This window comes from Stegodyphus dumicola, chromosome 9, assembly GCF_044657685.1.
Source record: "Stegodyphus dumicola isolate Sdum_Otavi_A_Nest chromosome 9, ASM4465768v1".
Taxonomy (NCBI): domain Eukaryota; kingdom Metazoa; phylum Arthropoda; class Arachnida; order Araneae; family Eresidae; genus Stegodyphus; species Stegodyphus dumicola.
The window spans coordinates 84,241,891-84,256,752 of NC_140776.1; the positions used below are offsets into that span (position 1 = coordinate 84,241,891).

Genomic DNA, 14,862 nt, shown 5'->3' on the forward strand with positions numbered 1-14,862 from the left:
TCCAGCTTTTCATTATTCCAGAGTTTGTAGGGATTTTAAACCTAGCATCTTGGAAGTCTTAGAAGGATTAAAAGACAAGATTTATAGACCTACAGTTCCTGAAAAATGCTTTCATGGTATTAACACATAGTGGATGTGTTTCATAGAAAATTTGTGATGAATTTCTTATCTTTTGAAGAATTTCTGAAAGAACAATAAAAAAATGGATTTTCTTCTTTTGATCGAAGAAGTCTTTATAATCTTCCCCTTATTTCTTATCTTTCTGCAAAATACAAGTATTGAAGAAAGAAAAGAAATTGAAACATTTTATTGAAAGATTCATCTTGTATGTCAGTGCAGTGCTTGCCCTAAATTCTAAAATTTTGTCATCTCTAGATTTTGCTGCTTGATGCTTCACTAAATTCTAAAAATTCAGCTTACACTGACGCTGAAATAAATAAATTTAGGAAAGATGCTAAAGAGAGGAAATTAAATATCTGGAAAATTCTCAAATTAAAAAGATGCATTAATATTTGTTGTTGCTACAAGACATAAACATTTTGTAGCTTTTACTATATAAGTACATGAATATCATTTTAGAATCAATGCAATAAATTATAACTGCTGTAAAATGTTCTTAGTGTCTTTTTATGAACATTTTTTAGGAATAAAAAAAATGTAATTGTAACCATGTAAATCTATTACAACTTAAGTATATCTAACTACATAAAATTTAATTATTTGTAACTGTTTCTTGTTTGCTATCTGAGTTATCTCTACATTTTGAGTTATTGCCTTTCCTTAATCCTTTGTGGATGTAAGATACAACACAAAAATATAAAAATTAAAACTTTATTCCTTATAACTAATGAAACTTAATACAAAATAACCTATCACATCTAGTGCAATGTCAGATGTTTACATTTCTTCTGATCAGCGGGTCTCTGTCTCTAAGCAAGCAGCCAGAGGCAACAATCAAGCTTCTATTATGAGTCATGCTGATATTATTTTACTTCTCAATTTAACTTATGCTAGACTTAAAATCTACATAAACCTTTTGACTGAGCGAGTACATGATGGAATGAGACATAAAAGAAAGAATCCGTATAAAGCTAACTTTTAGTAAAATTTAAATAAAAAGTCGCTAATCTTCTTTAAAATATGTAGGATAATTATTATATGTGTAAAATATAAATGTTTCAAGAAATTTTATAATTTAATGCTAATTGAAAAAAATTATGAAGTTGATATTGTTCTTGAAATTGTTTTATAATTAAGTTAAATATTATATTAGGTTTAATAACAATGCATCCTACTTGCAGATTTATTTTATTCTTACAAATTACAAAGTGGTATTAAAAAAGTGAAGTTTGGGTATAGATAATTGGTTTACTTTATTCAGATCCTATTTTTGCTGATATGTTTTTACATTGTTTCATTGATGGTCCTTAAAAATACTTAATTTTCATGTGCGGAAATGTGTACAAACCCTGTGTTGAGGTCTTTTTCATGTTGAATGCATATGAGAATGAATTAGTATGTGGTTACAGTTGTTTGCAATTTTTGTGAACTAGCTAAACTATTTCAAAGACTCCCTGGTAGTAAAAATTCTGCAGCATAGCACTCGGCATTCATATGAGTCTGTGCTAAGTTAGAATATGCTGATGCATATAACTGCTCTAATTAGCTATGGATAGTGCATAAGTAATTATTTTTCACTCTTAAAAGGGCTTGACAGTTATCTAATTTTAATCTCTTTTTCATTTTTGTCTCTTCTTTGCTGTTATCAATCAGATTTTATCTTAATCAGGCAGTTTGCTAGGTACAGTCAAAAGTCGTTAATTCGGACACCCATAATCCAGACCTCAAAGCTACAGACTTTCTGCGCAAGCGTCTTGTTGACACATGCGCATAGGTGTTTACGTGCGCGCGTAAGACCTTTACGGCTGCGAATATGCTTGTGCGCATGCTCATAAAACGTTTACACATGCACGTTTAATGCATAACGGACGGTGTAAGCTAAGCTAAAATTATCTAATTCAGTTAATGTTGCAGATTGCGTTGTTCCTTAATCTTTGAATTAGATTTGGCTTATTATTTTTTGCAGACTGTTAGAGCAATTTTATAAAAGTAAGCTTAAACTTTCGATTATATCAAATAGAATTCCCGATATATATTTGTTAACATGTAAAGGATCTAAAGCGAAAGTATGTTTCAAAATCCGAAATCTGTTTATCAATTTCATGCTGCTCGGCAGGGGGAATGCCGCGGCGCGCAATGAATTGGAAGTTGATCTGTCAGCACTATCCTTATCTTCAGGGCAGATGTTTTTATTTTATTTGGCTTATAATTCCTTATCAAATGTAGTATTTCATCTCGATGCGCTCCGACTTTGATATGATTTAAAACAAGTTCCTCGTCATTATAATTCGCTTCCGATAGTGAAGAAAATGACAGAGGTTATTGAAAACGAAAAAATTTCGATTGACAAGTTAGTCGGTATTCACGACACAGCAATTATAGGACTTGAACAGTGGAACTTTGTAACTAAACAAGAAATTATGTCTGTTTAATAGAATTAAAGAGAAAGTATTATCACATGAAACGAAGCAACTTAAACAACTTACATTGAAAGAAATGTTTAATAAAGTAAACAAAAAAATATTAAGCTTTTTTTTGTAAATTTTGATACCCTTTAGATCATAATTGTTCTTTATTTCATAAATTACAGTTTCAAATTTTTAATTTTAGAATTTCTGCATGCCATCTTACGAGATTTAAACTGATGATCTATAATCCGGAATCGCCCGACGAGTCCGGATTAACGACTTTTGACTGTATATGTATAATTTTTTTTAATAATGTGAAAAAAATTATGCTTTTAAAGTTTCTTTCTAATTTTATAGGGTTGGAGTAGTGCCTACACTGTTGAAGCTATTATTCTTCAGATTGCTGCAACTTTGGTTAAAGGCAAAGCTCGCATACAATTTGGAGGAAATAGAGTAATTTTCATGTTAAATGAAATTTGCAACTTTTTTTTTTTTTTTTTGTATTATGTTGTTTGTTTTATATATATATATATATATATATATATTAAAGTTTTATGATAATTTTTTTTCGTATGGCAAAAGGATTAAAAAGATGCATTGTATCATTGTATCAGTACATTGATTTATGACTAAAGAATGTTCTTAAGAATGATATATTTAAAATGGTGATAAATCATTGAAAAATGAAATGACAGATTAATCTTGCATTTAATTAGTCAGTTGTAGTATAAAATGTCGGACATCTGATGATGAAGTAGCATGTAGTTTTTTTTAACTGAAAGTAATCCAGAAAAAGGGAAACATTTATTCTAAATAAAGTTTTTCTCAGTGTTATTAACTGTGAGAAATTTTTCACACATGTCAGAAAATAGAATAATAGGATGAATAATAATAAGCATATTTTAACAACACCATGTCTTCTGTGTGTTTTAATAAATTTAATATAGCAGCTGAAGAAAGTGACAAAACTATATTTTTTAATTTTTTTTTAGTTTATTGGTTTAATCTATCTATCTCTCTCTATATATATTTTAAATTTGCATTCACAGAAATGTTTAAAAGTTAATTCATACACTAGATTCCATCATAAAACCTTATGAATTATAGAATTTCTCTAAATTATGGTTAATTTTTAAATGTGGGATATTGTTATTTAAAACCTTGATCGTATTAAATTCTTTCTCTCTCTCTCTCTCTCTCTCTCTCTTTTTTTTTTTTTTTTTTTTTTTTTTCCTTCCTAAGAGGAGTCTTAGGGCTTTGTACTCAAGTAAAAAATTAAGATCATCCTAAATATATAAGGCATTGTCCTTAGTTATTCACATACTCTTAAACGTATTAATGACCAAAGTGATGGGGTAATTCTCGTAATAACATTATGATTATCGCTGCATTCTGTTTAAAAAAAGGAAAAAGGAGCCAGAGTTTCTGCTGATCAAATTTAATAAATATTCACGAGGTTTTAGATTATCTGAGGGTGTTTTTTTTTTTTTTTTTTTTCCCCTCAGATTTGGCATTTTGGTTAAAATTTATCTATGCACAGGTTGACCAAGAAGGAATTCTGCTAATACGTTAGCATTTTAGAAGTTTTCACAGAGCTTAAATGTAAAAGAAAAGCTTTCAATATTATTAGCAATGGTCATTTCAAGATCTCTTGCCAATAAATAATAAGTTTTCATTAAATGTTTTAAGAGTGTGAAACCTTCCCTCTTCACATATTTTCTTGTATTGATTTAAATCCTCAGTTGGTTAAATCTCAAAGCTCAATTCTTGAAGTAAAATGACAAATGAATTATTGAACTTCATATGCCAATGGCTAGATTAAGAGAAAGTCATAACAGCAAAGTAATTACTAATGTATTCTTGCAAAGAGATGGGACAAGTTCTTTCTATTTGCTTATACATGTTATTAAATTCAGATTAGCGTGTGCATTTTTTAGAATTAGAGAACTTTGTTTTCTCAAACTTCATTTGTTTTAAAATGCCAATGATTTAGTAGACAAAAGCATACCTGCCATCTTTTACGAATTTTTCGTAATTTTTACGAAAATGCGTTTGTCTTTACAATTTTACGATCGTAATCCATTTTTTACGATTTTTTCCTTTTTCAAGTGTTTTTAGTGATTTTTGTCAAAATTTTAGAATTTTTCGCCAATTCAGCGATTATCGGCAATTGCATCGTGTTTTACCGCCAACTACCGACTACTTCGAATCCAGTAACCTGCGGTTTCTTCCAACTCGCTGCTTAACCAGCCAATCCAATGCGCTGAACTTGTTTCTCCCACTCTTTTCTTTGTGGGCGCCAGATTATTTTTTTTGCGTTCGCTTCAGCAGCAAGGTAATAACTCAGTAAGCGTGGATTGTCGCATTCTATTTTTTTTTTTTTTTTTCCCCACGTGCTACGAATTTTCTTAATACGTCGTTGTTATGAAATGAGTTCAAAAAAACCGTATTCTCAATATTTTCGGCCTGCCTACAAAGCCGAATTTCCAACAATTAAAGAATCCTTCAAAGGAAATAACTATGCATTTTGCAACATGTGCGTGTGTGACTTCATAATAAGTCACGTGGAAGAAGCGACATTGTGAAGCATGTTAAGTCTAAAAAGCATGAAGTTAATGCTTAGGCTTTGACAACGTCAAAGAAAGTGGGTGATTTTTTTTTCAAATTTGGCTACGAATTCAGATGCCGATGTCATTTTGGCAGAGTGTTTGTTTACTGCATTCCTCATCGAACACAACGTGCCGCTAAGCGCTGCCGATCACGCCGGTCAACTTTTCAGACGGATGTTTCCCGACTCCAAGATTGGTCAGAAATATACTTGTGCTCGCACAAAAACATCTTCTATTGTGAACGAAATTGCTTGCGATGCACAAAGTAAAACGATAGCTGCACTCCAGAATTCAGCATCTTCGGTGTCAATCGATGGCAGCAACGACAGCAATTGGAAGCTTAACCCCATCGTTGTCACATATTTCTGTGATGCTTCTAATGAAATGAAAACTCGTCTTTTGCATCTTCTATTGTTAAATGGAGATGCTACGGGGAGAAATATTGCCTCCTTGGTAATTAATGAGTTGAAACAACTTAACATCCCAATATCAAACTGCATTTCATTTGGTGCAGATAATGCTCATGTCATGGTGGGTGACAAAAACCTGTGTAGCCTTTTTCCTCAAAAAAGAACAAAATGAATTAAATGTTATTGGATGCCCATGCCACTTAATTAATTTGGCAGCAGAAAAAGCTGCAGCTGCTTTACCATTAAATATTGACCAGCTTCTGATTGATGTGCTTTTCTATCTGGAAAAAAGTGTAAAAAGGAAAGAAAACCTAAAGAATTTCCAAGAACTGTGCTCTGGTGAAACGAGAAAAATTCTGAAACATGTATGCACAAGATGGTTATCCTTAGGCAGAGCGCTAGGAAGGTTTATTGAACAGTGGGATGCATTGCTAAAATATTGCCACGAAGAGACCAAAACGAAACCACAGATCCCATCAAATTTGTTGGCATATAAGATTCCGAAAACCAACTTTGCTTCTAATCAAAATGCTTTAAAAGGGAAAAGCCAACACACAGAATCAAGCCCTTTAAAAAGAAAATGCTTAGAAGACTCCTCAAAGGTCAACTTTGTTAAAGAAGTTGAAGGGAAGAAGAAACAGTCTTCTATTAGCCGAGAGGAAAGGATTTTCTATCTTCTTTCTTCGGATTTGAACAAAGCATATTGTAGTTTTGTGTTAAGTACCATTAAGATTTTTGAAAGTGTAAATACCCTTCTACAATCAGCTTTGCCAAAATCTCCCCTGCTTTTCCAAATTCTTAATGATCTTTTGAAAGAACTTTATACTAAGTTTGTAAAACCGTCCGTTGTAAAAAACAGTGTGTTGATTTGTGTTGCCTATAATAGTTTGGCAAATCAAAAGGATGACAATGATCTTATAATTGGAAATCAAACCAGGGAACTTGTAAATTCTTTGAAAGATCATGAGAAAAAGAATTTTTTCAATGTGTTAGAAAGTACTTTTCCCGAGCCTGTGATTACATTGTAAGGAAGTTTCCTTTGCAAAATGAAGTTCTTTTAAATGCTGAAGTGGCAAATTTGAAACAAATTGAAAATTCATCTTTTGAAAAGATTCGTTTTTTTATTGATAAATTTCCATTTTTGTTAACAATTAAAGAAAATGAATGCCATGATGATGCTTTAGATGAACTACAGAACCAATTTTCTGCTGCACAGTTTGAAGACTTTGCCAGTTCTGGAAAAGATAGACTTGATGTCCTCGTTGGTACCTTAAAAAGAATAAAAAGAGCTGATGGAACACCAAAATATGATAGACTAGCAAGAGTTTTATGTACTATTCTCGTAATTCCACACAGTAATGCTGAGTGCGAGAGAGTCTTCAGTGTTGTGAAGAAAAACAAAACTATGTTTCGTTCTTCAGTTTCACCAAAAACTCTAGAAAACATTTTAATTGCTAAATGTTATGAGGAAACTAATTGTTACGACAGGAAATTTTCCAAAGAATTTTTGGCTAAAGCCAAAAAATGCACTCTAAATTCATTGCAATATTTTTTTTAGTTACTACTTAATTGAGATTTACTAATGTAAATGCAATTTTCTTTTTTCTATTTGTATAAATTGTTATTTTTTTTAATATCAAAGCATGATATTAATTCTTCGTGTTCTTCTGAATTTGGGGGAGAAATCTTCTGAATTTTTATCTTTAGAGGTTGGCAGGTATGCAAAAGGTCAAGATAGCTAGAAGATGTATTAATATATATAATTTTTCTAGCATTAAAAAACAGATATATTATTTTTGAGCCATATTCGATGGATATTTTTTAAAAAGTTGCATAACTACTAATAAATCATCAAAAAATATAGGAAGTGTATTTCATAGTAATAAAGAAAATTTTGTTCTGTAGCTAAACCACTAGAGCAGTGGTTCCCAAAATGTGTATCATGAGTGGGCCATGAAAAATCTTTGTTAGATCAAAAAAAAGCTTTGAAGTTTTTTTTTTTTTTTTAATTTTATTTTATAATATTTAAAATTATTTAACAACATTTAATAAATAAATATGTATAACTTAAGTCTGTAATTACTTCTTAATTGTTATACATACTTCTTTATTAGGTCCATTATTACTACACTGGTTATCATAAATTAAGGAAAAATCACAGTTACTGAAAAAGTTACATGTAGAATTTAATGAAACTTACCCACAATATACAACACATAGTAAGGTATCAAATAACATTAAAAAGAATTACCAGACAAATATGGTAGTATAGAAATTAGCACATGTACATTCTAGCACATGTATAAAATGAACAAATCGAAGGTGTCAGTTTGTTATAGGAAAAGTACCTTCAATATGGAATATGATTGCCTCTAGAAGCAATACAGCGATGTGTGATGCTTTCAATTATGCGGTCTATCAGTTCCATAGGAAGCGAGAGCCATTGCTCTTGCAGAGCAGCTGCAAGCGCTGCAAGGGTCTGAGGGGGCGGATTGAGAGCAGCTAGACATCTCCCTAAAGCATCCCAAACGTGCTCGATAGGATTCAAGTCCGGGGATTGAGCTGGCCACTCCATGCGCATAATTGTTTCCTGTTTAAGATAATCATCTACGATGCAAGCCCTGTGTGGTCTTGCGTTGTCGTCCTGTAACGGGAAAGCATCACCTCTTGGGCGCACATGAACATAAAAAATGTCATCTCTATAAATCTGAGCATTCACGGTTTCCCTTGGAAAGACATGGAGGTCTGTGCGTCCACCCCAAATACAGACACTTCCCCTTCCGTATGCATCTCTTTCATGGATGTTTGACGGATGATAACGGGTTCTAGATTCTCTCCATATCAAATAACGCGTATACCTTTTCCAAATTCTTAATGATCTTTTGAAAGAACTTTATACTAAGTTTGTAAAACCGTCCGTTGTAAAAAACAGTGTGTTGATTTGTGTTGCCTATAATAGTTTGGCAAATCAAAAGGATGACAATGATCTTATAATTGGAAATCAAACCAGGGAACTTGTAAATTCTTTGAAAGATCATGAGAAAAAGAATTTTTTTTTCTTTTTCTCGCGGGCACGACCGTTTCCAACGGTCCCTCCAATGGCGTGACGTGAGTGGCACACAAATGGCTGGTTGCCTCGCATACAGACCACCTTAGTGATGACATGCACAGTTGACGTTGACACGAACCTTCCGGTGGCTGCAGCAAGGGAGGATCTAAGAAGAGTCGGAGTAGCGGTTCTATTCCTGCGTGCACATAATGTCAAATATCGGTCATCGGCGCTCGTCGTAGTAGTTGGCCGTCCTTGGTTGAACCTTCTAGCTGCCGAATCTGTGGTTTGAAATTGTCTCCAAGTCTATGAACCACAGAAGGACTCACATTTAGCCATCTGGCTACTTCTGTTTCACTTTGTCTTGCCTCTAGTTTCCCAATGGCTTTCCATGACAGTTCTGCAGGCAAATGATGCCTGGAGGTCATTGTTACGAATTGGATATCTCAGATTTCTGATATCACTGTCACAGTGAAATATGTGGGCTTCCTCTCAAACATGGACCTTTATGCTCCTCGCAGATGACGTATTCTGAAAGCAGCGGCACTTATTTTGCATATCGCAGTTTTACTTAGGTGCTCTGCAACATATTCAAATTTTACACGGTTTGGCTTATTTTTGAGAGAGTTATCGCTATTTTTGTGATTTTTCCTTAATTTATGATAACCAGCAGTTTTTTTTTTCCCCCTTAGGTATATTGTGTTTCTCATTCTTTTCTTGAGAACAACTTTTATGGCTGTGGGTCTCAATAAATCACGATTAAGTTGCAGTGCTAAAACGTTTTGGGAATCACTGTGCTAGAGGAAACATAATCATTAAATAAATGTAAACTGTAAAAATTCATGAAAACATAACTCAAGATTTAAACGCTTGAAAGCATTTTTCTTTTGAATTGTGTTTTCAGAAGAGATTATTACCAATTTTTTGTTCTTGAACTGAAAATTTACAGAAAACTGAGCATTGATATTAAGTGTTTGACTTAAAAATCGGATTCTCAAAAAATTTGAAGTGCATATTCATAGCTTGATTTATTTTATTCATTTTATAAATTTTATACTGATATTCCTCTTTATAGCTTGATAGCTTTTGGTGCTTGCTCACTCAAAGAAATTGTTAATAAAATTTTATATTTATATCACAAATGAAGAAATTTTTTCACGGTGCAGATTTGTTATATTTTGGTATTTTTCTAGCATGTATTTTTACACAATGATGTATTAGTCTTTTAGTGGACATTACAGCACCATGAATAAATTTTTTATTATTATTTTCTGACTATGTCAGGAATTGACTTTAAAAATATTTCAAAATTAAGTGCCAGCATCTCCAGTATTGGTCAAGCAACACAACTTTGAAGTAGTAAAAGCACATTCTTAAGAATAAGAATTTCTGTGATGATGAAACCACCATATCTCTTATCAACTGTCGACCATTTTAAATCGCTCAAAAATTATTTTAGCCATTTTGTAAACAGTCGAACAACTAATTATATCTGAACTGCAATCTAGGGTTTCTTATATGTGATTGCATAATAGATTTGCTGAAGAACTGCCTATGCTAGATAAATTATCTATTTAATATTTGCAATTATATTAATCTCAATGGAGAAAAGTGCAGCCACTTTATGATTTATATAAATTTAGCTTACTGCAGTTTAAAGAAATATATCATAACTGCTTGTAAAACCATTGTGAATAACTAAAGTATGTAAATTGCATAATTTTAAAATCCAGGAACCCCAGAAACAAGGTAAGTATGATTACTGAAACTGGTAATTCATCTTCACTCTTCCATACATAAGCACTTTCTTAAATGACTCCATAGTTCATGATCATGTCCAGTTTGGTAGGTCATGTGCCCATATTTTCCCATGATAATGGCTGTTGCTGTATTTGTGAGCGATAGCCACCCACCTTATAGGCGTGTGTCGTATTGATACACGGCAATTTAAGGGGAAATCAATGTGTCAAAAAGCTCATGACTTACTAGTTTCAGGGGTCATATTTACCTTGCTTCTGGTGCTCTTGGATTTTTAAATTATGTTGTGATCATAACTTGCATTGATTTATGATAAGTCAATAGTTATAATGATGCTACTTAATAGTCATAATGATCGTCATAATGATGCTACTTAATTTTCTATGACAAAAATTTTGACTGTTTCTCTTCATCTGTATGTACGATATTTTATATATTAGTTCACATAATTGCAAAAGATTTTTTATCTGATTAAGTATGCTGGTTATGGTGGATAAAAAAAATGTTTTTGAATCTGCTCTCACTGTCATAAATTGTTTTTAATCAGATTTGTTTTCGATTTTTCCATTTTCCATTTTAGAGCCAGTACAGTTTAGCAAGAGCACAGCAATCTTTTAAATCTCTAGTACAAATTCATGAAAAAAATGGTGAGTAGATAAGTGTCATCTTTTTACATTTACATTAAAAAATATACTACAGTTTTCAATAATGTGTTTTATTTTGATGTAATATGCACTGTTTCCAAAAAAGTCCTCATGCAGCCTTTATTTTCATGCCCATTGGTCGCTGACATCAGTTACAAAAATATTTTAAATGATGTAGATATTAATGATTTGGTACTGTTAAATAGATAGATAGTAAACTTTGTAAATGTTACAAAATTTAATTTTTATGTGGTTTCCATGAGCAGTTGATTATATTTTGTAAAAGTTTTATATTCATTTTAAAAAATAAAATACAAAATATTTGACTCCCATGTGATAAAAAGTGACCAAATTACTTGCTTTTAAAGTTTGAAATTTTAATTTTAAGGTAAGAATAAAAGAAGACGCCATGTCCATGCAGTGCTGCCGAGCTTTGGTAGCTAAAGGGTGTCTGTTTTGTTTACATACAGAACCTTGATAGTGGTTTGCTAATTGAAAAGTGGGCACACTTTCGCATAAAAGAAACATTCTCTGTTGGGTGAACGCCATGTCCACGCAGTGCCTGTTGCAGTGCTGCCGAGCTTTGGTAGCCAAAGGTTGTGTGTTTTGTTTACATACAGAACCTTGATAGTGTTTTGCTAATTGAAAAGTGGGGACACTTTTACATAAAAGAAACATTCTCTGTTGAGTGGATAATTGCAGTTTCTATAGTTTACTGGCATTTACACAATCACATCATGGATTTTTTTTTTTTTTTTTTTTTTTTTTTTTTTTTTCAACTTACAATAGCGATTTTGATTATGATTTTGTTTTATAAAATTCTCTAATGTATTTGCAAAAATATTGTAAATAATTCAATATAATGAATAGTACATCAGTTGTATAGAAAACTTATCTGATTTCATGGTGAGTGATTAACAAAGTTCTAAGGACAAAATATCAAAATAAAGTTGTCTCATATAGACAATATGGGCTATAGGAAAGCGAGATTTTACTCTACACACTCCATTTTCACATCGTCATGAAACGTAGGCACTTAGCTATTTTACGAACTTAAAATAAATTTCGTGTTTCAATAAATCGATTAAATATGAATTTATTTAACAAAAGAGAGCTTAACATTTTTTCAATGGGATTTTTTCTAAAGAAAATTATTTTTAAAAATGTACAGTTTATTTTTCTTTGATTTTCGGACACGTTAAACTTTCGTCCTTGCGAATGCTTTCACAAAAAGAATTTTGGGAAAATGATAATATTTTGTATTTTTAAAAGATTTTTTTAAATGAAGCTTTCGAGTACACTTCTCACATCTTTAAAAATGTGATTTTGGCAACAATTTTCCTGTCTTATTGTTGTTGATAGATTTTTGATGAAATCGCATCATTTTGAATAGTTTCATTCTTTTAGAAATATGGGTTTGGCAACAATTTTTCATTGTATTTCTTATGTCACTGTTTTTAAGAGATTGGCATATTTCATTGTCATTTTGATATAAATATAATACATTTTTATTGATTTTTTTTTTTTTTTTTTTTTTTTTTTTTTTTTTTTGATAAGTTGTTCTGCAGAGTAAAATTCTGCGCGGAATTTTATGTTTTTTGAGTTGCTTTCATGTTATTTTTTGCTTATTTCACTGTTTATAAGATATTGAAAAGTTTTGCATCATTTTTTTCTTTAACGGAAAGTTGGTTAATTTTTTAATTAGGATAATTAATATTTGTATTAAGAGATATAGCTTATTTCATTGTAATTTTTTTCCCTTGAAAATATAAGATAAAATATCATTAATTATACTTTGCTTTTCAGAATTTTTTGTTTTTTTGCATTCCTTTATTTTATTTATTACTCATTTTACTGTTTTTAAGATATTGAAAAGTTTTGACTGATTTTTTTAGGAAACAAAGTTCTTAACCTCCTTTGGTATCATTATATCCTTTGGTACCTCCTCCAAATGGTATCATTTGAGTTGTTAAGATTTTGTAAAGGAAAGTTGGTTAATTTATTTATAAGGATAATTAATATTTGTATTAAGGGATATTGCTTATTTCATTGTTATTTTGTTATACGTAATAACTTTTTTTATGAAGTTGTTCTGCAGAGTAAAATTCTACGCAGTTTTTAAATTTAACGTTTGGTGTTCCCTTCAGCAATTTTTCCAGTACATTTAAAAGCCAGACGAAGGCTGGCAGCGAAGCTGCTAGTTTTCAAATAAATTGGTTTTAAAATTTACCCGGTTAAATTTTTAATTATTACACATTTTTAACCTAAGTAACCTAAATCTGTATGTCACTGATTATCACTGGAATTTCAATGCAGACTGATTAAACTGCTATCACTAAAATTCTATTCTGACAAATATCTGATGCAACTTTCATTCCTTCTGAGATATTGCTGAAAAATTTCTTATTATTTCCGATTTTCTGTATTTTTGGAATTAAAAATCTTTAAAACTTTCAGCATTTTCCTATATTCTTCAACTGCATGCAAATAATAATTATTTTAAATAATTTCTTTTTGCCTTAATTATTACGTAGTTTTAAGAGTAATAAACAAAACATTTGGGTGTTTTTTAAGGGTGATAATATTAATATTAAATTTGCATTTTACTTTTTTATATACATTCAAGATATTCAGAAAGGGAATTATAACTTGAAACCGTTTTCAGTATATCATAAATTTATTGATTCAAATTAAAAATTCTTGCTTTCCTGTCCAAGAAACACTAGTAAACTTTATCTGAAATAGGAAAGATGAGACATATTAGTAACAAACAAAGCAATTAATTTGGAAAAATCAGCGTTATATTTTCAAATTTTCACAGGATTAGTTTCGATGCTTTTTCCGAACCATCATCCTCAGCTGCAAAAGCACAAATGAACGAGATAAGATATAATGAAAATTAGATTGAAAATTTGAAAATATAACGGTGATTTTTGTTGTTTGACTTCCAATTTAATGTTTGTTCGGCTTGTTATTGTATCTTAATTAAACAAAGCAATGTTGTTACTTATTAGCTTACAATATAATTTATTCAGTATGGTATTTTTGTAAAGAAAGAGTGTTGCTGTACATTTGGTAAAATATAAATAAGCATTGCATTTAATAATTATAAAAGCTATTAATTATTTAATAATTAATCATAAGAATATGAATAATTAAATATTTTTTCGGAGATGTATTTTCCGGCGATATTTTTTTTCTAGGGATCCCAGCATACATTTTTGAAGCATTATGCTCTAAATAAATGTCTTGTCTGAACATAGCATTTATTATTGACAAATCTCTAACCAAAGGAAATACCTTACTAGGGAGGATATTCAAACAAAAATTTTTATTAGAATAAATATTTTCGTTATTTTAATACTACTAATAATATACAAACATTAATTTAAGTTCACTATAGTTGAGTGAATAAGATTGCTGGATGTTGGTAGTTTGTTGTTGGCAACCGAACAGTTTAGCTGCTTTTGGTCTTTATGATTTTCTCGATGCGTAACGTGAATTCAAGCCAATTTTATTTAGAAAATTACCCACGAAGGTGTTCTCTTAAAGCAGATAACCCATGACTTCTTAAAAACTGTAAAATATAATCCGTGGATATTTTCCGTTATACGATAACACAAAGAAAATTATTTCCCATACGAAACATATGATCAGCGCTGTTATTGCCCGCCGTTTAATTAAATGCATCCATCTTATTCCTTACAATTAATTTTCCTTTTTTAAAGAAAGTTTGATTTCAGTAAAATGAACTATTTACAATGTCATTTTATTTTGCTCGTTTTTTACGCAGATATTCAAATTAAGATAGATATTGCGTAAATTCAGAAAGCCAACTAGTCTCCAAGCGGTAAGATAGCTGAG

The 14,862-nt window shown here is 30.9% G+C and overlaps 1 protein-coding gene across 2 annotated transcripts in view; it reads left to right on the top strand.

Moving 5' to 3' along the window:
* The window catches only part of LOC118179475 (ubiquitin-conjugating enzyme E2 Q1), a 92,969-nt gene that overhangs the window by 52,462 nt on the left and 25,645 nt on the right, over positions 1-14,862 (top strand). The window contains exons 8-9 of one of the 2 annotated variants that reach the window (XM_085823704.1): positions 2,886-2,981; positions 10,935-11,001. In XM_085823704.1, coding sequence (XP_085679830.1) covers positions 2,886-2,981; positions 10,935-11,001 — 163 coding nt within the window. The remainder of the gene's footprint in view (positions 1-2,885; positions 2,982-10,934; positions 11,002-14,862) is intronic. The other variant, XM_085823705.1, reaches the window with a different exon arrangement.